Genomic DNA, 24,307 nt, shown 5'->3' with positions numbered 1-24,307 from the left:
CCTGTGGCTTTGTCAGGGACTAAGGAGAACTGAGAAGAGTAGGAGGGATACTGTCCCTATCCCTTCCCACAGGAAGGAGCTATGACCTTTCTCTCTTCCCATGCAGTATTAATAAATAAATAAATAGATAGATAAATAAATAAATAATGGAAATGCAAAGTTTGGGCCTGCAAAGAAGGTCTCATTTTACTAGTCTTTCTCTTATGTTTTTGCTACTTCCTGAAGCTATGAAACTTGACTAATTCCTTTCATTTTCACTTCCTGCATCTAATTTACTCATTTTAGATGTTGGCTGTTGACACAGAGGTGAGTTTTGGGAGAGAATCAAGAATCTATTCTCTTATCTCTGCCATCTGATAAGATTCCTGGTTTCTGTCCTAATGTGTTTCCAGATGAGCACTTTTCTTATATTCATATGGAGGACCTTTTTTTTCCCCCATGATCAACTCATTCTCTACTCCAGCTTAAGAAAATGATAAGCCTGGGGCCCTGCAGTGTGGCCTAGTGGCTAAAGTCCTCACCTTGAATGCACCGGGATCCCATATGGGCGCCGGTTTTAATCCTGGCAGCTCCACTCCCCATCCAGCTTCCTACTTGTGGCATGGGAAAGCAATGGAGGACAGCCCAAAGCTTTGGGACCCTGCACCAGTGTAGGAGACCCGGAAGAAGTTCCTGGCTCCAGGCTCCGGATCGGTGCAGTCCTTGCGGTTGCGCTTACTTGGGGAGTGAATCATCAGACAGAAGATCTTCCTCTCTGTCTCTCGTCTCTGTATATCTGACTTTCCAATAAATAAATAAATCTTAAAAAAAAATGAAAAGCCTGGGCCTTAAGTAGAATTTTAGAGAATTGACCATTTCCTTTGCTGATCATCTGGGGACCTCAGCGGCCAGCAGGGGAGGAGACCGTGTACTTTTAGCTCCCATCCTGCACATAGGTCTTAGGGGCAATGTGACCCTATCCACAAGGAACAGATGCTGTGTTCAGGAAACTGTTCTTAAGGACTCAAAAGAGTGGAGATGAGTTGTCAATTCATTGAAAACAAAAAATTCATAAAACCAGGCAGGCTCAGTCCCTTAGACTGGCCATTCGGATCTGAAAACTCTTGTAGGTTGTAAGGTGCTTTGGGGATGCAGGTGATGTTTGCTTGTAAATCCCACCAGAGTGGGAGTGGTCCAAGAACTGGAGCAGATCTTGGCAGGATTCCCTGGCACATCAGGGCTCTAAGTAGGAGCTGGATGTGTAGAGGTGAAAGCTGATGAAAGCGGCTTTTAGGAGGGCATAGAAGTTGTGCTCAGTGGCCCCATACTTTATCCTACCTTCCTATCTCTTCATTGAACCTGTCCTTCCTCCCCACAGCCGTCTACTGCGAGATCCCAAGCCCCAACTGAGGACAACTGAAAAAGGCTTTATTGACGCAGTTGACAGGTATTTTGATCATCTGGTTCCACGAATGATTCCTCTTCAGGTAAGATTTTGTGTTTTCCATCTTCCCATCACTCCACGAAATGAACATGTTTTGTTCTGCCTGACGTTTCTGGACCTTCAGACTCCGCACCATCAGTGAGGACTTCTTTCACCTCCATTTCACTGGGGCTTATGGAATTATACCAGGGATTATCCTGGATCCTGGTGGATGCTTGGAATTTACTAATGTGCTGGCATATATCTAACCTGTCTCTGCTATTATGTCAGCTTTGCTGTTTTACAGTTAATGCAAATTTTGCAAATATTCTTGCATGACAGCAAAGAGTGGTTGGGAAAAAAATCAAGGCTCCCTTCTCATTTGAACCAAAGGCACAGAGCTGTTTGGAGCAGACAGCCAACTTGCTTAGGAAATTGTAGAGCAAATTGCTTGTAAACAGAGTCAAGTTATAGACCTATGTCAATGGACACTGCATTAAAGACATAATGTTTGAATGGATCAGACTAGGGCTTCTACTGGTAGGTAGGGCATGGAACAAAGTTTTGGGCTGGTAAGGAATTCCATGGCATGTTTTCCATGGAGACCTGGAGGCTAAGCAGGCCATTAGCTAAGCAGATGTGTTGGTGCTGAGTATCAATAAAGGAGAAGTAATAAATGGGAAGAAATGGAACGAGGGGCATAGAGACAGGAAGCCCACCATGCTTGGGCGGTGAAGAAGGAAGAGAAGTCAAATGTGACTTATAATAGAGAATTTAAAAACATTTTCATTTCCTTTTCATTCCTTCATCACTCTATCCCCTTGCCTGAAAAAGCACAGCCCCTCTGTGGTTAGCATCTTTGTTATGGACAATGGGATTTTCTGGGTTGTATATTGGGAATAAAGAGATCAGTCTTTTGTTCTTGACAGTATACTTTGCTGCCAGTGTCTTCAGAGTCCAAAAAGGTAGAGATATGCTCGCAGTGTAAGGACTCTACGTGGATAAATCCAATGAACTGGAATTGTGCTTTAGCATAAGCCTTCAATGTTAGTGAGACTGGGTGAAGGTTTTACTAACACAGCTTGAAAAGCAGCTAGAATGTGAGAAAGCATAATATGAATGCAGAGAACTTATGGCTTTCTTAGGAAGATGGAGTGAGAAAACCATGCGACACATCCTAGACAACTTGACCATATTGCCGTGTGATGTGAAGATCCTGGATAAATGTCCTTAATGGTGGAGGTCACTGAAATGGAAGGAGAGGTCAAAGGCGCATGAGGGAGAGAAACTGCCAAGGACTTAAGCAGACAGGAGCAGTGGGACCCGGCATGAAATCATAACATCATCCAAAGAGAAAGCAGGAATTTGGGAAGTCTCTTCTGGTTTCCACACATTGTCTGCTTCCAGCTTCTTTGGTTATATTGCAATCCAGGAAATTGAAACAGAGACTGAGTTTGGATTGAGTTTTGATTGCCTTTGCTTTTACTCTTTTGCATAGAATTTTTCAAAGTATGAAACCACTGTTTCACTCTTGGATCTTTTTTTTTTAAAGCTTTATTTATTTTTCTTGGAGGGACAGATTTACAGAAAGAGGGAAACAGAGAGAAAGTTCTTCCATCTGCTGATTCATTCCCCCACCGACCACAATGGCCAGACCTGAGCCTATTTGAACCTAGGAGCTTCTTCTGGGTTTCCCACATGGGTGCTAGGCCTCAATGTTTTGGGCCATCTTCTATTGCTTTCCCAGGCCAAAAACAGGGAGCTGGGGGAGTAGTCACAACACAAACTGGCACCAGTATGGGATCTCAGTGCTTACAAGGGGAGGATGAGCCAGTTGAGTCATTGCTTCAGGCCCTCACTGTTTCATCTTAAATAAAAGAATAATCATTTTGAGATAGTTGATAGATAATGGTAGTTTATTTGGTTCTTAGTTATGAAGAAGTCCCAGAGTATGGTTCTATCATCTGCTCAGATCATTAGGGATGATTGCCTCCTTAACTTCAAGTAATCTTAGTTCATTCCTAAACCTCCACCTTTAAATTGCACTACCAGAGGACTGGCAGGCTGTTGGCAACACTGGGAAATCTGGTTTATAATGAAATTGTTACAGGTGGGAGTGTGGGCAGAATGGGCAAGAAGTAAGTGATTGTGGGTCTGAGACTTCGTAGCCAAGTGTCATAGTCAAGTTAGAAACAGAGGGAGCCTGTGGTAGCTCTTATCTTGGCCATCGTAGGGACAGCAGGGCTCCTACATATATCTTATTATTTGGATCGAAAGAGATACCAGACTCCAAAGGATTTGGACTCCAACCCTCCAGACAAGCTGTGCTATTTTCTCCAGGGACCCTTGACACTTCAGCATTTGTTCCTGGTAGCTTCCTTCTTTAATTCTCTTGTGCTTGTCTTTCAGTATCTCTCTGGAGGCCCTGTCATTGCATTTCAAGTAGAGAATGAATATGGCTCATATAATAAGGATAGGCGTTATATGCCTTACCTTTACCAGGTAAGAACACTTGCTGTATATCCACACTTACATGCATACTTCCTCAATCTGTCTTTGTCCCGCACTGATTTCTGATTTCCTACATAGAGAACACTGTGTGAGGCATTGTGCATTACCAAGATATCTAAGATCAAATTGAATTTCTTTATGAATTGATAACTAAGGACATTCTTTGTATATTACTGCCTTTTGTTTATTGTCTATATCCACATCCCTGTGACCCATGTTTTTAAAATTAAATTTAGATATTAGTGAATGTACATTTATAGTTAATAGTGTTTCAGTGGCATGATGGTGATGTCTAGTATAGTAGTTTGAAGTTTCATGGTATTATGAATATTTCATCTTCAGATTTGTTTTCTCCTCCTTTGAAGGACTTCTCAGCTCAGAAATTACCTGAAGGACACCTTGTTGTCTTATCTGATAGTGCAGGTCCCCCCCTGTCCTTGAATGACCATATCGAGTGCTGATTAGGTTCTGTTCTATACTTGAGGTATTGATCAAGATGAGGAGACCACACAATCTGGCCTGACATACTAGACTGCTGTTGTGATTAGCTCTTTGCATAAGATGAAAGATCTGGGGAATCATCAACTGGGCAAGAAGAGGTGGGCAAGCACACTGTGGGACTCCATAGATTTGGTCCCTGACCAACAGTTGTGGAACTGGATAAGGTCTGTGAGGAATTCCTCACTCACACTTGTCTCAGGGACTGCTAAATGCCTTAGTCAAATCAATTGGACTATTATTATTTTTTGTTACATTGAAATTTCCACTTGACTATATTTCCAGACACAATTAGGCACAGCTAGAAGAATAGATGAGATACATTAAGAAGAAAGTTGAAACCCTCACCGTCTATCTATTTCCTATACTCTCAGAAAAGCTGATTTTTAACTCCTTCTTCCACAGTTGTAATATTCATTTCACAGGGTTCAGTCAGGAGCCAATGTTTGTAACACTGATCATTATTCCTTCTTAGAACCCATGGCTTCAGTCTGTGTCCTCAAGCACAAAATAGCTCCCATATTTTATTTATTTCTTTGAGTTATATCCCCCTTTTGTTTTCTGACAAATTCTTATTTTTTCTCCTGGAGGGTTTGATTGTGCAGTGTCAGAGCCCATGCTCAGCTGCTGTTTGGGTAGGAAAAAACACTGGGTTTGACAGATGCTGTAATTCTCCCAATGCTTAGCTTGCAGATAGCTATTGTATCAGTCAAGTTCAGTACTGTAACAAAACACCCAAGGCAACCTACATCTGGTACAAGGAGGTTTATGTTAACTAATGGTTTTGGAAGGCACAGTCCAAGATAGGCATGTCCAATTTGTCTAGTTGTCTAAGGAGGCCAGTAAATTGCAATAGTGGAACATGAGCAGAGGAAGTGCTCATAAGAACCATGAAGTGGAGAGTGGCCCAGTACATCTCAGGAGATTATAATCTACCTTCTCACAGCAACTGCTTTCTCTAGTCACCTGTGGACCTCCTACTAGTCCCATTAACTGGACACCAGACTTGGATTAAGAGTCTAAGCTTTCAGTGCCATGAATTTATGAATTGACTTAATTTATGGGCACAAGATACAGAATTTACCCAAGTCTTATTATTTTACCTCTAGCTCCCCCAAACTCTATGTTCTTATGTACAGCATGCAATCATTTCCTCCCCAGTAATTTCGTAATCTCAAACTCATCCCAGCATTGATTTAGGCTGAAACTCAAGTTACACATCTTCAGCTGAAAGTCCAAAAGTCCAAATTACAAAATACAATGCGGGACGAGCACAAGGCACACATTCTATTCCAAATACTGATAGCAGGGAAATAGAGAGGATTAACTGGATCAAAACAAGACTAAAACCCCTGAGGGCAAGCATTAAATGTTAAAGGGGGACATTGTAGTAGAAGAGGGCTCAATGACTTTGAAAACTGCCCTTAATACCTTTTTTGGTTAAACCCTATACTTTAGTTATTACCCTTTGAAGTCTTGCAATTGAGAGTCCACAAACTGCTTTCCTAGTAGAGATCTCATTTATGGTTGGCATTGTCCTGGTTGTGTTTCTTGGTAGTGGTTCTGTCATTGTAACTGGTCTCTGCGCAACCTCTTGAGGGGTCTGAGACATCTCTTAAAACAAGAGTGGAGGATTCTATGCCTCTGTCGCTTTATTGCTGTTTGGCATGGTCACCCTCTGAAGATGAAAGTTGATGCATACAACTTTTCTCAGTGGGCATATGCTGCTAGTTGGCTTACTTTCCTGAGGTGCTCGCATTAGGCTTACTACTAAAGCTTCATTAGATATTTCTCCATCGGAGGCTCCTTGCGGAAGCTCCAATCCAATAGCATGATTCTGCCTGGTTTTCCAGTATTTCGTTTTGGATCTTGGCAGAAGTATCATGACCTTGTTCCTTTGCATTCTGCATGCCTGCAAAAGCAGTATTGTGCAAGTGATGTTAAAGTCTTCCTGCCATCGCTTCTCGGCCTTTTGGCTAAGATCAAGTGTAAAGTCTTCCTGCCCAAGTTATGTCTGTATGTGCTGGAAGCAGGACTGCCACAGACACAGAGCACTTTGCTGGCAAAGGAGAATCTGGAGCTTGCCCTGGGGTAGAAGAATGCATTAGGACTCTTTCCTGAAAGAATCTCTCCAGGAAAGATCTTTGAAACAAATTTGTACTTCTTGACTTCTAGTGACGCTGTGATGGGAAGGGCTGGCTCCAGGGTCTCCTAAATGCCTTTGTACTCTTTTTCTCAATTATTTATTAGGATATTGTTTCCTGCTAATTTCTCTATCAAGGCATTTCCTATGACCCTTCTCTACTTTGCACAGTAAAATTTAAGTATATCCATTCCGCTCATTATTGCTTCTAATTCTCAGTGCAGTTTTTACTGAGAGCTACATAAAGCTAATGGTGCAGCCTGGGTACCTTGCTGCTTGAATTCTCCTTCTCCCAGAACACTAGAGTGTCATTTGTAAGTTCAGCCTCCCACAAGATATCAGAAGTGAGAGCAAACAGATAGGTTCTGTTCTAGGGAAAGGAAAGTTTTTAGTTCAGTTCCTAATGTAACTCTGATCACCATCTGAAACCTCACAAGGGCTTTCTCTCAGCATTCTGGTCATGACAGCTTAGCCAATCTTTGAGAAAGGCTGACTCTGTTCTAGATCACTTGTCCTTGAAGCCTTCACCAGCAACCCTCAAAATATTCTGACAATAATATTCTAGAATTTTTCTAGTTTTAAAGTCCAATAATATTCTGATGTCTGCCAGGTCACTTACTCCAAAGCTGTCTCTTTATTTCAAGTATTCGTTGTATTAATGATCCCTTAATGTCCTTAAATATCAGTTTTTCTGTATTAGTCAGTTTTGTAGTACCATAATGAAATACCTGAGATAAGCTACTTATGAAATAAGGAGTTTTCTTTTGTCACGTGATGTTAGAATTTCATAGATTGGAGGGCCTTTTTGGTGCAGTCATTTGGAGAAGACTCAAAGTGGCATAGCAGAGAACATGTAGAGGGATGATCACATGGCATGCTGGGAAGCAGAGTGTCTGGAGTAACTCCTGCCACTACATGAAACAGCTCCGTCCAAGAGCTATCGTCCAAGAATATATCACCAATGGTCTTAGAGTCTGTCACTGGGCCCGCCACATGGACACCATAATTGGATTCAAGTTTCATCCTCTTAGTAACACAAAATTGTGTCTTGGGTTTTAACTAACTGGTTGAGTTCAGCAAGTCATAATAGCCACACTCCAAATTCTCTAGCTCACATCGGCCCACCTGAATCCAGATGTGTCATTTCTCAACTGATTTGCATTTTTCTCCTGTGGAAACAAGGGACAGGAGCTAATTTTGTTCAATTTTCTCAACAGGCTCTAGTGAAAAGAGGGATTGTGGAGCTGCTCTTGACCTCTGATGATGAAAATCAAGTGCTAAAAGGCGCAACCGAAGGAGGTACAAGTTATAGTGTTATGTGAAGGGAGAAATGAGCCTTTTATCCAGGTGATGTGAGACTTGAACAATCCATGTGGCTCTCCAATGCCTCTCTTTCATATGCCAATTGAAATGGGTGCCAGAGATTATGATACCTGAAGATCCAGCATGCAGCTGAGAGCTCACTATTGCCCGGTGCTATGGCTTTTTACTGCTGTCATCATCTTTAACAGAGCACAACAGAATTCTTTATGATTAGTCTGTTTTTTTTCCATGTTCCATGTTTATTTTTCTGATAAGCTCTGGGCATGTTTATCATCCTGACTATCCCCCATTAAGACAGCAGAGAGACAAAAATAGGTGTATAAGGAACACTGCCTGGCAGAGACCATGCCTTGGGTCTGTAGCTTGATAATGAGTAATGGTATTCAGTACATCTTAGGAAATGAAGTAAGAGGACTGTTCAGCACATTATTGGAAGGTGACAAAAATGAGGGGAGTGATCTCTCTGAGCAATCAGGTGAGTCAGGAGCATCTATCAGGGAACGTTTATCAAAGACCAGCTGTTGCAGCCAGTGGCTGTTTGTCTTTTAGTGGTTCCTCCCTGCAATGACGTAGCACACTAGAATGTGTGCTGAAACTGACAAAAAGAGACCTGCACATAATTCTGAGATATATTCAAGTCAGTGGCATTGTCCTGGCCGGTTTCTCTGTACTTAGTATGCTTCTATTCTATTCACCTTTTCAGGAAAGTGAATGGCCCCTACTGGTGGTCAGGGAAGAAAAATGTTTACAAAGGCTTTAAAGTGAATTGAAAGTAGTATCTCATATTTCTTATTCAGCATGCCTCCAAATTCTCCTGTGTGTAGGCTGTCTGACACCCATTCCTGGATGACACTTTCAACAATGACCCAACAGATCTTTTTATTCTTTCTACAGCATTAGCCACTGTCAATCTGAAAGAAATTAATGACAATTCCTTTGATCAGCTTCAACTTGTGCAGGTAAGTTACTTCAAAGGAGAGTTGTGTGCTTTTGCTGCCATAAGCCATGCCCCTGGCCCTGCTCAGCACATGCAGTAAAAACAAGATGTTTGGCAGGAATATTGCAGCTCTCCACCCTGTGCGTCTAATGTGCACTACCATGTTGGGAGTGTGTTTTCCTTTTGGGAAATGAAGAAATTCCACTTCTGGATTGATCAGTTTACAAAGGATGGTGGGAAGGGAATGGGCTTATTTGAGGTAAAGCCTAATTGTGGAATGAGATAGGTAGGATATGTAATTACTGAGTATACTTGCTTCTGCATGTTTTCCTCATTCTAGCACATAGCATTCCCATTTCCTTTGACTCTATCCACACACATAAACTGCTGTTTACCCAGTCTACCTTGCTACTTAGAAGTCCTATGACAAGAGAATTAATCCATTAAGTGAAGGAAGTAGCATTGGTGAAGGACCATCTTGCCTATTGTCCTCATGCTAGCCTATGACGTTGTACTTGAGTATTCTTATTCTGTGTCCTATTTGAGGGAGATTATGGAAAAAATTGTCTTGCATGGTCCAGATGTCTGGTTACAAAGGATTGGCTGGAAGCCTTGTCTCATAACCTGTGGCTGAATGCCCTATGCTCTGTTAGAGACAAACAAGTGTATTCAAAATACATATTCCAAAGGGGAAAAGTAAGAATGTGAAAGATATGGTATTAATGAGAGAGGACAAACACGATTTCCATGACCCAATATATTAGACCCGGCAGTCCTACCCTGTTCAGTCTGGTCCTGGAGTTGCCTGGCCTCATCTAAGAAGCAGTGAATTCTTTTTTATGCCTATACAGTTCGACTCTAAACCAACATTCTGCATGAGGTTTGCTGTCTCCCTCCCCTCCTCCACCTTTGGACAGTCATTAGCATGCCTACAGTCTGCTTTTTTGAAAGACCAGGTTTAGAAATCCCACTGTGCTTGCACTATTAATGGCAACCTTCCACTTGGTGAAAGTTGTGCTTTGCTTTGTTTTTCCAATTGAGGAGTCCCTGTTCTGGCTTGTTCTTTTTCCCATTTATCCTGTTTGTTAGAGAGATGCATGAAAAATCACAAGGTTGTTGGCTCAGATATTGTATGACCCGTATTCTTTCTGAAGCTAATCTCTGTTCCCCCAAAGTGAGAATGATCTCTAAATAGTTAACTTTCTGCTACCTCATTGGACCTTTTCCTTACACATCATGAGGCCACATTCTGTTAGAAAGTTGAGAGTGCTAGTCAAAAGACCAAAATTCACTCTTAGTGGGTTATCAGACTAGATCTTCACTTTGCTCCTCTCCTCCTATGACTTTATGTCTTTGGCAAGGGCCTGTCCAAATATTGGGTGGGGTGGTTTATAGAAATCTTAGCAGCAGCCCTGTCCAGGTTAGCTGTTGCTTGGGACAGTTTGACCTAGTTTTTAGCAGAGTTGATAGGATCTTTCAGAAACAGTTTCAGTCATGGCTGCTATGTTGTCACTGCCTGTGCCTTCCACATCTGAGTCAGAATGGCCTTGTAGTGTGCTTTTGAGAGCAGATCACCATGGAATGCAGCTACCAACTGGTCCTGCTGCCTATCCTTATGATGTTCCTTTTGACTTGTTCACTTTGATTTTTTCCCCCCATTTATCTATTAAAGCTGGGGCAAGGTGACTAATAGCCCAGCAAGGAGGGGGCTTGGAGCTTGTACCTGGGGCTAGAACTGTGCTATGTGGGCTGGCCGGGATCCCTCAAATGGGTTCAAGGCTGGAAACACACAGACCAATATAGTTGCCTGGCCTGGTGGGGCAGGGTTCTGTGGTTGGACCTGTGTCATGTGGGACTAGGCACAAATTAGATGGACCCATTTGCTGAGATTTCCAAACCTGCCACTTATAAGACCCATACCTTTAATCACCTGAAGAAGAGTTGAAACCACAGTCTTCACAGTCACAAAGAATTGCATATATTCTCTTTGATATTGGGCAATCTTCATGTGAAATACAAGATCAATAGATATATAGGTAAACATGCATTAACATATAATCCTCTAGAGGAACTCTATAAATCAAACTATCACACCCAGATGTGAAGATACAATGAAGTGTGCATCTCTCATCCCAATTCAAAGATGGACTCACAGTGAAACTGTTCAATATATCTTGACAACAGGATGCTGGACTCTCTTGCATTGTCCATATCTATAATGCCAGGATACATTTAAATAGCAGAATGATGGACTTCTGACTATTTATCAAGGACTTATACTACTGTAATAATCTAAGGGAAATCAGTTAAGGGTAGAGATCTGGAGAAGAGAGAAATCCCAGAGCCTACGGAAGTGTTCCATAAAATAAATAAATTAAAAAAAAAAAAAAAAGAAAACCCAGTTTGTATAAAACCTAAAGAATAATGGTCAGAAATCTCTGAGGGGGAGTTAAATGGGTCAGTTAGGTATCAAGACCAGTCAGGAAACGGAAGCCCTACTTTTGGCCTATGTAGCAGCCCTTTCCCCTGTCCGCTGTGGGTGGTATGTAACCCTGCCCTTCCCAGATTCACAAGAAGTCAGGCAACAAAGACGGACACCTCTGTCTCTCCATGGATACAAAGTGAGAGTAGAAACATCTCTCTCCCAACTTTCCCCCCACTGCCTACTCTAGCCCTGAATGTGTGTCCCTGATGTCCTTTTAAATAGACTTTACAGGAGAGTATTGTGACCTGCTTTGTGATGCATACAAATTAATAGACAAATAGAAAATTAGGTAGCCTTTCTCATGTAATCTTTCATTTAGTATGTTACTACACGTATGTAGTGAGTCTTAGTGTCACACCAGTATCATATTCCCAGGATGAATCTTATTCAATTATCATATATTCTATTTGAACATATTCTTGAAATCAATTTTTATTTTTGGGTGATTTTGGCTTCCACACACATCGTGAGCATTGGTCTTTGCCTTTTTCTTAACAAGAGAAAAATACTTAATTTTGGAATTTGGAAAATCCTGGCCTCATAAAATAAATGTGAAACTATTCTTTAATTTTCTGAAAGAGATTTATAGAATTGTTAATATTTTATGAATATGTAGCATATTAATACTTTACATAATAACAAATATAATAATAATAAAATTAATTGATAGTATTGGGGGAGCATATAGAAATTTCACTTTCAATTTTTTTTCATTTATTTAATTTGGTTTTATGACACAATTTCATAGGCTATGGGATTCCCCCAACCCCTCCCCATGCCCTTCCCCCATGGTGGATTCCTCCACCTTGTTGCAGTATTACAGTTCAAATCCAGTCATGATTCTTTCGTTGCAAGCATGTACCAAGCATAGAGTTCAGCATCTTATTGTCCAGATAAATTCAACAGTTTCCTTGGGAGACCATCTCTGGTCTAAAAGTAGAGCTGGCAGAATATCATCCCGATCAATTAAAACCCACAACATAACATCCACACAATTTACAACATTACGGAGTTAATTGACATGGTATTGAGTGACCAATATGTTAAAAAAAATGCAAATTCTTAACCATATCCTGTGACTACTTCATGGACATTTCAATTTTGATTTATACACAACTGGCTGCTACACACCTTAAAATGGTTATAGGGTACTGTTCGGCTGTCTCGTGTCTATTTTCATTTTTATATTTAGCAGTTTATAGTATTGAAGCATAATTTTACTGAACTTGGCAAATTTTAGGATATTCTTTTTTTTTTTTTTGCTTTTTATGAAATAGTTTAATAAGACTGAATGCTTGAGAGTTTTATTTGTTTGGCTTTTTTTGTCTGTTTGGAGGATTCTCTCCACTTATTCCATGTGAATATACTTTCTACAAAGGACTCTTGTTTCTAGACCTTCTGAATGGAGCTTAGACAACAATATGCCCCAGACATCACAGAAAGAAGCATATTGGCATTCTTGATCTTCTCTTCTTAAATGCTTGAAAACACAATCCTGAAATGTTTCCCTTTACTAAACCCTTGGACCTGAGTAGCTGAAGAAAGCGTTACATAAATAGGTGAAAACAGACTGAATTATCCTCTGAAACTTAAGCAAACCATAGGTAAAACTTATTATCAACTGCAATACAGATTAATTGATAGAAATCATATCTCTTCAGAATGTCAAATGATAGAAGAGGTGCTCCAACCGATAAAGTAAATTTTGCCTTTCTTCTTAAGAAGGCAAAATTAAAACAGCAAAAAAAAAAAATCCTCTACTTTCCCTCTAGTATCTGTAACCCTGCCCTTTTTGTACATAGGAACTCAAGCATCTATATTTCAACTCCCTTTCAATATGCTTATTTTCTTTTTTTTTATTATTATTGTTGCTTACATTGTATTATGTAGTACAGTTTTATAGGCGCTGGGGATTCCCCCCACCCCTCCCATACCCCTCCCCCCATGGTGGATTCCTCCACCTTGTTGCATAACCATAGTTCAAGTTCAGTTGAGATTCATTGCTTGTAAACACATGCCTAGCATACTGAGGCCTTGTTGGGGCTTTTAACTGACCGGATCTTTACTCTGTTAGACCTATCTTCAGACCATAGAAGGTCTCCCCAAGAGGCCACTGAACTTATCTGGACAATTTTAGGATATTCTAAACCAACTTATAACTCTAAGTAGGCATATGTCAACAATTGAGGAGTTGTGTGCAAAGAAATCTTCAGTACCTTAATGAGGAATAACTAATCTTTGTGTCCAAGCTAGTAAGGTGTATGTGAGTCCAAGCTGACTGTTTCCTGTCTGGTTGTAAGCTTTCCTTATTGGTCTCTATCTAATCAAATTTTAATTTTAATTTTTTGTGGGGGTGGTTCCAGAGTGACTCTGATAGTCATTGCAAGAGAGGGTAGGGGATCCAAAGTTGGAACTAAGGAAGGACCAGAGAAAGCTCCACTCCTGCCTCCTGAAGGAAGCTTACTGATCTTCTGTTTCTGAGGACCACTCATGGTTCCTGGCTATTTTTCCGATGACATTACATCCTGTGAGGAAGGATCTGAGCATCTTTCATCCCATGTGGGAGATCCAAATAGGAGTGGATGACCTCAGAGTTTTTGGCCTACAAGGGCAGTCCAATTCCCAGTGGTCTCTTTGGCTTTTGGGATATAGCCCTTGGTGCCCATACTGATAGTCCTAGGTGAGGATCTGTGAGTCTCCAGGGTTGGGATAGAAGCCTCCTACTGTCCACCTGCTCCACTGTGGGGTACCCCCTCTCTGCATTTGACCTCCTGTTAAGAGGTTGTCAGGATCACTCTTGATTCCCCCTGTATGTCTTTATAGTTTTGCTAATGGCTAATGCTGATTTGAGTCTGTTGTCTGTAAGTTACCTGTTATATTCTTGATAGGTTACACTTAATGTCTTCCTTACATATTCTCAGAAGGTGGAAGATTTCTCTGCTCTCTCAACCCATTTTGGAATAACATAGGGTATTGAAAGTATACTAGATTTTACATTAAGTTTAAACAGAATTTCATTTGTTGCTAGAACATTCAGAATACTCCTGGGTATATCTTCTTCAATGAATTTCAGTAGTTTGTACTTTTCAATGAATAACATTCATTCTGTTTTATTTTTCTGAACATGATATGATAGAACCACATTGTGTCTTTTTATTCTAATCAGCATAATTATTTCCAGTCTCATTCATTTTATTGCAAGTGTCAGAATTTCACTTTTTTGACAGAATAATGAATCTTTACATAGAACATACATGCATATTCACACATCATTTTCATTTTATTTTTATTAATGTAAAGAGGACAGAGTTCACGTGTCCCACAGGTAGAGCTGCAAGAAAATAATCACGTTTCCCTTGTTTTCCTGCTCCACTCCCAACCCCGCCCTCTCTTCCCTTTCTTCAACAGTGTTTGTAAACACATGATTTTAATCTACTCTGAATCCACAGACTTAATTTGTCATTAATCATAGTATTAAACTAGTAAAAAGAAAGACCACAGATCACATTTACACTGGAGTATAAACCTGAGCTAAAAATGACAGTCATATCCCAAAGTTACCATTTCATTAATAGAAATAATTGGTGATTACCTTGTTCAAGGTGGATTAATTTGCTAACCAGAATGGCAGACAGTTGTATCAGTATCATTGAAAAAAATACAGCATTTCATTCTTTTTATGGTTGAGAAGTATCTTTATAGCATAAAGTACTTCCTCACATTTCTTTTTCTTTTTTTTTAATTTATTTTTATTGGAAAGGCGGATATACAGAGAGGAGGAGAGACAGAGAGGAAGATTTTCCATTTGATGATTCACTCCCCAGGCAGCTACAATGGCTGGAACTTAGCCAATCTAAAATCAGGAGTCAGGAGCTCTTTCTGGGTCTCCCACATGGGTGCAGGGTCCCAAGGCTTTGGGCCATCCTTGACTGCTTTCCCGGGCCACAAGCAGGGAGCTGCATGGGAAGTGGGGCCGCTGGGATTAGAACCTGTGCCCATATGGGATCCCAGTGTGTGCAAGGTGAGGACTTTAACCACTACACTATTGCACCAGGCCCTCTCACATTTCCTTTATTCTGTCATCCAATGATGGATATCTAGGTTAGTTCCATATTTTAACTATTGTGCATTGATCTGCTATAAACATGGAGTGTAGAAAATTCTTTCATATAAAGCTTTCACTTATTTTGGAGAAATTTTCAGAAGTGGGATGTCTGAATTGTTTCTCAGATCTGTTTTCAAATCTCTGTGGAATTTCTATACCTTCTTCCAGTAAGATCTTACTAACTTATATCTCTACCCAAAGTGTATTAGTGTTTCTTTTCCCAACATCCTTGCCAGTAGTTACTGTTTTATGATTTTCAATAGTAGCCATTCTGACTGGGGAGGGCTAAAACTTCACTTCTGATTCTATTTGCTTTTCTGTTGTCCACTTGGATTTCATCCGTTGAATATCGCCTGTTCATAGCCCATTTCTTAAGTAGACTGCTTGTTTCATTGTTGTTTATTTCTTTACAGCTTATTTATTTAAAGTAAGTGAATAAGTTTCATGTATTTGACAGTATAGATTTAGGAGCATAATGATAATTCTAACCCTTCCTTGTCTTGTACCCCTGTTGCCCACCCAACATTTTCTTCCTTTCACTTAGAAACAAATTATATTGGCATATGTTCATTTCACCTCAAAATCACAGAATATTTCATTAAGTGAGATTTCTTAACACATAGCTTGAGCTGTTTTTATAAGCTCTGTATTAGTTCTCGATTGATTGTATAATTGGCAAATACTCTCTTGCAACTTTTTGGTTACTTCTTCATTTTGTTGATAGCTTGCTTTGCAGCTCAGACTCTTCTTAGCTTATATAAACCCATTTATTTATCTTGCTTTAATTGCATATCCTTTTGTGGTCTTTTTGAGGAAGTCTTTTGCTTATGCCTGTGTTTTCCCCCAAACCTTTCATGATCTGGTATTAGATCATGTATTTATATTGTTGATACATTTTGATTGATTTTTGTGTGAGGTGTAGGGTAGAGGTTCTTGTTTCATGTTTGTCATGTATTTTGCACAGGTAGATTCAATGTTTCCAGCACTATTTGTTGAAGAGACATTGCTTTCTGTCTGGATTGATTTTTGCTTTCTTTAAAAAATTGTCTGTAGATATGTGGGTTACTTTCTGAGATTTCTATTCTGCTCCATTGAGATTCATGCCCATTTCTATACCATTACCAGGCTGGCACAAATTTTGGCTATTTTGATCACAACAACCCAGGATTATGTTTAGGAAACTGGTTTTGCAATGCCTCCAGTTTTGTTTTTGTTGTATAATATTGCTAAAAGTATTTTTGTACCTTGTTTTTCCATGTGAATTTGTTATCATTTTTTTAATAGATCTGTGGGAAGAATATCCAAAGTAGTTTGATTGACTTCAACATTGAGTTGTTGTTTTTTTTATTTTGACAATCCCTTACATATTTAATTTTGGGGTAACAAAAGGTTTCAAGCTAACGGGGGATATAGAGGAAGAAGCCCCCACCCAGTTGCCCACCCACCCGAAGTCCCGAGTGCAGCTGGGCATAGCTCGTGCCAAGGACCCGGAGAGGTCACCATTCATGGGTTGCGGCCAGGGTCCCCGCCACTCCAGCACGATGGTGGTCGTTTGACGAGTCCATTGATTGACACAGTCGCCTCAAGAGTCTCCAATTTGCCCAGTTTTTGCAGCCAAACAGATAGCTGAGGTTGTTGCTTGATCTTGTTCTGTCTTTTTCTGGTTAGGACTCTGAGTCGGTGGTCTCGACTGGGGCGATCCTCAAAGAACTTTAGAGGTATTTCCCAGTCCAGATTCCTGTGTGGTCTAGTAAGCATAGGCCCGGCATTTGTCCATTGCCCCGAATCAGCTGGTGGTTGCAGATGCGGGTCGGTTCTGTCTCCACCCACCCGTTTGTCCTCTTGTTAGTCCGGGCCAGGGTTCGCGCCTGGACACACGTGGACCCACGACACGTACCGTAGGAGCTGCAGCCCAGTCAGGGCGGCCAGTAAACTACCCAACCAGGCCACCCCCAACCCTGGCTTGCTCAATATGTATGGGCATACTGTGCCAGTCTGTCCCACCCAATACCCTCTGTTCATATACTTGCCAACCTGGGTGTTGCAACCTACTTGCATCCAACCATCTACTCAACCGGCCCAAAGGATGTAGTTGGGTGTCTGTCCTAGCCCCACACACAGCCCCTGTCCCAGTGCCCAAGCCCTCCCGTGGAAGGTGACTGACCCAAGAGGGAGGAGCCCACGAGTTTCCCTCCCAGGTCGCTCCCACCCAGTAGTGCCCTCTCCGGGGAGGGGTTGGCCCTGGGTTCAACTCGACATGGCTAACCCATGTATACGCACATCTGCCAGCTGATTGCTATGACGAGCCATAGCCCAACAACCCTCACCTTACTCTGATTGTAGCTTGCACCAGTGGGAAAAGTCAGTCCAGCCTGGCTTTCACCCAATCTGGTTCACATGAGGTGCGCAGGTGCCTGTGTCCCTGCCTGGTCTGGTTCCTACCCACTACCCCAGCTCACACGCTCCCAGTTGTAAGATGCTGTTTTCAGTAGGGACCACCCCTTATCCCCTGTCCAGCTCGCCTCCTCCCTTCCTGGGTCTCACACGTGCTGGTGGGTGCTGCGGCTGCATCCGGCTCAAGCTACCTCCACCTTGGCATTTCCAGTTGTGTGTTGCTTTAGTCACGACCGGACCGGTTTTCGAACCCCCACTCTGTTCTGGAGCGTTCGGGATTACCAAGTTTGGATGACCATGAACAGATGCAGCCGGTCGCCCCGACCCCATGCCAAATGCATGCCAGTGTGGCCACTTGCCACGACCTCTGGCGGTTACCTTCCATGTTACCATGCGACTGACCTGGGGTCGGAGTCCTGCCAGGGAGTTGCCTGAGGTCCCTCCATCAGAACCCCTCCATGTTTGCCGGTTTTCGTGCATACCAGTGGGTCCATGGGCAGTTCGCCCCCCTGTCCCTCGCAGGAAACAGTGGCCTTTCCGAACTGGCCGTCATCCCATCCTGGGTTTCTTGCTGTAGCGGTGTTTCAGCCCAGCACGTCGTCCCCACTCCCCATATAGCTCGTATAATGGCTCAGTTGCGGGTTGGGACCTAGCCTGATCTGTCCCACATCTACCCTGGTACTCCAAAAGGCCGAGAAGGTGCTGCGGCTCTGGCCAGGCCTGGTACAATCTTTTTGCAGTCCACACTTGTGCCAAGGAGACGACTACTGTATCCAGAAACCGACCGCAGGCCCCATCCACCTGTCACGACCCCTGCCCTTAAAAAGAAAAAAAAAATAACCCCAACCGTTGGCCTCAACTCTGTGCTTAATGTGGCCAGTTGGAGCCAAAACCAGGCTGGTCCTGTCCTGAGCAGCACCCTGGGTTCCCAATCGTGTTGTGGACTGTAAGGTTTGCTTTAGGTCGGACATTTAGGTCTCAGTCCCCACAACTTGCAATTAAGTTATCATGTCCGGGTTCCTGGGAATCTCAGAAATTAGTTGTCTCAACCTACGCTAATCGCTGGTCTTCACTTAGGGTGTCCCGAAGCATGTATTTCATAATCATCAAAACCCAGAGCTTGCTGCTGGGCGGCCACTTGGATTATGCACTGGCCACCCAAGGCGGGGTCTCTGTCCCGCCTTGCGGGGGGACTGTGGCCGAGACTCCGTCGGGGTTCCGTCGCGCCGGGCGCCCCAACAAGGGCACTTGAAGGGGGGTTAAGCCTGCCACTTGTCCTGAGAAGTGAGACCCACCCCGACCTGTCCAGCCACCAGCTGTTGGCTGGCAGGGGCAGGGGAGAGCTCGGAATTTACCCCCAGCTCCCAGCCATCTCCCGCGGGTACTCACCCATGAAGGGAGGCTTTAGGTGCTCCTGGGCCAGGAGAAGGCCTGGGTGTCTCCTCGGGAAAAACAAAAAAAAAGTTATTTCTATTTATTTTTTAAAAATAGATTTCTTTATATTTCTGAAAAGTCCGGTCTACACGAGGGACAGAAGAGAAAGATCTTCCATGGCCACAATGGTAGGAGCTGAGTTGATCTGAAACCAGGAGTCAGGAGTCTCTGGGTCCTACATAGAGACTTAGTCCCAAGGTTTTGTGTCATCCTCTACAGTCTTCCCGGGCCATAAGCAGGGAGCCAGAAGGGAAGTGGAGCAGCTAGGCCATGAATTGGCACCCACATGGGATCCTGGCCTTTTGTGAAGGGAAGATTAGCCAACTGAGCCACTGTGCTGGGCCCTAATTAAAAAAATATTATTTTCCATAATACAATTTTTGTAGGTATAAAATTACTTCCTTTCTCTTTCCATTTCCTCTTCCACCATAATACTACAGGATTTTTTTTAGTTTTTAGTAAAAATTGCAATTATAGCATTCTGCTATTAAATTTATTATAGAATTGTAGGGCGAGACAAGGATAGAAAATCTAGTGTCATATTGTCAAGTTATATTTAACTGTTTTATAAATTTCATTTAGGATGTTATGGTGATATAATTTTGCCATGCCATGAACAGAGACGTTTTTTTCTTTTTTTTCTTTTTTGTTTCAATCTTTAGTATTTGTAATTTTTATTGTAGAAATCCCTCACATTTTGGTTAAATTTGTTCCAAGTTATTTGAATTTCTTTGTAGCTAGTAGTTTGTTGTCAGACATGGAATTGTTTGCATACACAAGGACTATTGATTTTTATGAGTTGATTTTATATCCCATAACAACAAATTTTCTTATGAGTTCTTTTGATTTTGCTATACAGAGAATGATGTCACCTGCAAACAGGAATAGCTTTGCATCCCCTTCCCAATGTATCCCTTTGATTCTTTTTTCTTCCCTAATGTCTCTGGCCAAACCTTCCAGAAACATATGGAAGAATATTTTGTTGAAATTGGCACCCTTTTATGGTTCCAGAAATTAGTAGAAATGTTTCCAAATTCTCTCCATTCAGCACTATAGGTTGTGTTTTCTTCTCTTTCTTTCTTTTTTAATATACATTGCCTTGATTGTCTTAACAAATGTACCTTCTATATCTGATTTGTTTAAGGTTTTTTTTTTAATTGTGAAAGAACGTATATTTTATCAAATGGTTTCTCTGCATCTATCAAGATGACGTGGTTTTTTTATTCTTCATTTTGCATACTTTGAAGCATTCTTACATACCAAGGATAAATCCCCTTTCTATGGGATTCTTGGTTGTTTCCATGTTTTTGCTATTGCAGATTGTGCTGCTAGAAATATAGCATTGCAGGTCACTTTCTCATAGGTGGATTTTGCTTCCTTTGGATATATTCCCAGGGATGTTAGAGCTAGGTGTTACAGTAGATCAATTTTCAGTTGTCTGCGCTCTCTCTATACTGACTTCCACAATGACTACGCTAGTCTATGCCCCCAGCAACAGTGCAGTAGGGTACCTTTCTCCTCATATACACACCAGTAGGTGTTAGTAGATTTCTGAATGTAGGTGGAAACTCCATGTGGTTTTCATTTGTGTTTTCCTAATAGCTAGGAAGCCTGAATGTTTTCTCTTATGTCTGTTAGCCATTTGAATTTGTTCTTTTTAAAAATGCCTACTCATTTTCTTCACCCATTTCTTCAGAGGATTGTTAGTTTTCGCTGTCATTAAGTTTCTGAAGTTCTTTGTAAGTCCTGAATATTAGTCTCCTATCTAGTTGTGTGGTGCATAAAGGCTTTCTCCTGTTGGTTGCTTTTGCTGATTTTTTAAACTGGATTATTGGTTTATTAGTTTAATTAGATACTCAATTATTAGTTTAATTTCTTGAGCTCTAAATGGAATATTTCATCATTTGTGTAGTTAGCCAACCTTTTTCTCAGTGTTTTCTGCAATGTCAAATTTTTGAAGGTGCCCTTGGCAATGAGAACACTTTGTATCTTGTTGTGATCCCTTTTGTTTGATTTCTTTTTAATTACCTGTGATTCTGGAATCTTCCAGAATCTATCTGTGCCAAGGTTTGTTAGTTTCCCTGTTTACCCTCTACTTTGATAGTTTAGATCTATCTTCCTCAGGGATATTGGTCTATGGTTCTCTTCATTGTTTCTCTTTTTGGTTTGGAATGAAGGTGATTCTTGCCTTCTGGAAGATATTTGAATAATTTCCTCCATTTCAATGGTTCTGAATAGTTAGAGGAGACGTGGAATAGTTTTTGAAAAGCTTGGTAGACTTCAGCAGTGACATCATCTGGTCATGGGCTTTGCTTTGTTTGGAGGTTCTGTTTTGTGATTCAGTCTCACTTTTGGTGGTTGGTATGCTTATGTTCCCCATGTCTTCATGACTCAATTCTGGTCAATCTTTATAAGTGCAACATTGTGTTGATTTTGTCATCACTTTCCAATTTATTGACAAATAGTTCCTTATAGTAGTTCCTGATGATTCATTTTATTTCTTTGGTATCTGTGGTAACATTTCTTTTTTTCATCTCTTTTTATTTTGTGGCCCTCTTTTTATGGGCCAATGGGGTATCAGTCTACTTTTAAAAAAAATTCAGCTCCTTCCTTTCACCAATCTTTTGTATTATGATTTAGTCTCAACTTTATTTCTTTTGTAATCTTAATTATTGTTTTCCCTCCTACTAGTTTTGGCTTTGGATTATGGTCATTTTCTCTGGATCCTAGATGGATTTACAGCTCAGTTATTTGTTGCCTTCCTTTTTTGTGATGTCAGCATTAATTGTGATAATCACCTGTATTAACACTACTTTTGCTGTATCCAATAAGTTTGGACATGTGCTTTCATCTGTTCATTTGCTGGAATATTCTGGTTTCCCTTTTAATTTTTTTAAATGACTCATTGTTCATCTAGGAGGTTCTTTGTTCATTTTCCATGTGTTCCATTTCTAGAGTTTTTTTTTTCAGTTGTATAATCTCCAGCTTCACTCTTATCTTTTAGACAAGATAAATGGTGCACTTAAATTATTTTAAATATTTACCAGATGCTGGACTTTATGCTATGTATGTGCTTGCAAGGAAGGAATCTCAACTGAACTTGAACCTGTGGTTATGCAGCAAGGTGGATGGAAACTGGGGTTTGGGTGCTAATGTTGTTCTCTGAGACCCATGAAGCCTTTATCCTCAGGCTCCACAGAAGAATTCGAGTCAGGTTTCTGTGTATTCAGATTCTTTCAATGCTGGAATCACTGCTCTCCATATACAGAATGGAGGCACATGATGCTGGAAGGACTTAGGAGACATGGCAGAAAGGAGGACCCAAAGCAATGGCTGTTGATGGTGACATGACAGGAGAAGGATGGATCAAAAGGGAAAGCTGGAAAGGGGGAGAAGCTCATGAAACATGACCTCATGAAGGTCTGGTCTGTTACACTGGGGCTCATGGTGTTTCTCGTCCATTTCCTCAGGACTTAGTGTTGGGTTTTATTTGTTTCTAGAAAACTAAACCCATTATGATTATGGAATACTGGGTCGGCTGGTACAAGAAATGGGGAGATAAGCAGTTTCCTCCGAGGGAGAAAGGTAAGAGTTTGCTGATGCTCTACTCCATGTAAAAATGCCTCTGAGACACAGATTATGCACACAAGTCTTCACTAAATAATTCACTCATTCATTCAGAAATCGTTATCAATCTCCTGTTAATTGCCACCACTCAGTCCCTAAAGATAAGCCTTGTGAATATAAAGTACATCACACCTATCCTGAAGTTAACTTATAATTTAGTGGTGATAGCAGATCATTAAAATGCAAAACAACCAATAATATATGATTTCACCTTATGCAGCCTTTTGAAATACTAAGCCAGTGTAGTTATGGAAAAGATGAAAAAGAAATCTGCACAAAGCAAAATGGAAGTTTATCTTAGACAGTCACATCTCCAAAGATGATGGAATAGTACCCACCAAAACCAAAGACAAATGCGAGGAATGTTCCAGTAAAATAACAACAGATGGCTAAATCAATGAACAACCCATTGCTAAAATGACAGAACAAAATTACACCTGTTTGTTTTAACCCTAAATGTAAATGGCTTAAACTCATCAATCAAATATCATAGATCAGTAGCCTGGATTCAAAACAAAATACATCCTTTTGTTTTGTTTTGTTTTGTTTTACCTACAGGTGACACATTTCAACAACAAAGATACACAGAAACTATATCTCATGAATTTTGATTTTCTTGTTAGTTTCATACCTTCAAAACACTTTCTTCTGATTAAATTCTTCACTGACTCATAGATCATACAGAAGCATCATTTTCTTCAAGAAGGTTCTTGATTTTCATTTCTTCAGTGACACATTAGTCATTCAGTAGCATGTTATTTAACTTCTTGGTGTTGTTAATTTTTTTTATTTTTCTTGATTTTGTTTTGTGTCTTTTCATTTAAGGGGATATATAGTAACTGTGTAATGGAAACTATCATATCTAGCAGCATGTTATTTAACTTCATGGCATTGTAAATTTCTGTTTTTCTTCCTGTTGTTGATTCTGTATTGTGGCTTTTCATTTAAGGGGATGTATAGTAACTATGTAATGGAGACTATCATATCCAGATGTGAGGATAAAATACAGTATGTATATCTACTTCCAGATAAAAAATGGACTCCCAAAGAAACTATTTACTATATCTAGACAATAGGATGCTGGACTCTCTGCCATTGTCCATGCTTACAAAGATGGACATATGACAGTGTATGAAGAACTATACTATCGTAATAATATAGGGGATTATAGATCCGCAAGGAGTCTTAGGAAGGGGGAAAGGGAAATCCTAGAGTCTATGGAACTGTATCATAAAATGACAATAATAATAATAAAAATAAAATTAGGTGGGAAGAAAAGACCAGACTCTTTCTTCATGATCTAGATTGGGATAACCAGAGAAGTCAGTCTAAAATAGTGATTATTCCTGAGCTGTTAACCATCTGCACCATATTTGCTTGTTATAGCTATTTAAAAATGATTTTATTTTCAGGAAATACTTTTTCTCTCATAGTAGTTGTGTGCTAGC

General features: G+C 40.8%; 1 protein-coding gene across 1 annotated transcript in view; it reads left to right on the top strand.

Moving 5' to 3' along the window:
- Positions 1-24,307, top strand: part of LOC121155660 (beta-galactosidase-1-like protein 3) — a 49,011-nt gene that overhangs the window by 9,203 nt on the left and 15,501 nt on the right. Inside the window, exons 5-9 of the mRNA XM_040979099.1 lie at positions 1,358-1,466; positions 3,812-3,904; positions 7,772-7,853; positions 8,772-8,836; positions 22,733-22,817. Coding sequence (XP_040835033.1) covers positions 1,358-1,466; positions 3,812-3,904; positions 7,772-7,853; positions 8,772-8,836; positions 22,733-22,817 — 434 coding nt within the window. The remainder of the gene's footprint in view (positions 1-1,357; positions 1,467-3,811; positions 3,905-7,771; positions 7,854-8,771; positions 8,837-22,732; positions 22,818-24,307) is intronic.

The sequence above is a fragment of the Ochotona curzoniae genome, unplaced genomic scaffold (assembly GCF_017591425.1).
Source record: "Ochotona curzoniae isolate NIBS_2020 unplaced genomic scaffold, NIBS_Ocur_1.0 contig_2982, whole genome shotgun sequence".
Taxonomy (NCBI): Eukaryota; Metazoa; Chordata; class Mammalia; order Lagomorpha; family Ochotonidae; genus Ochotona; species Ochotona curzoniae.
The sequence above is the reverse complement of the archived record's forward strand: the minus strand, read 5'-3'. Positions and strand labels throughout refer to the sequence as shown.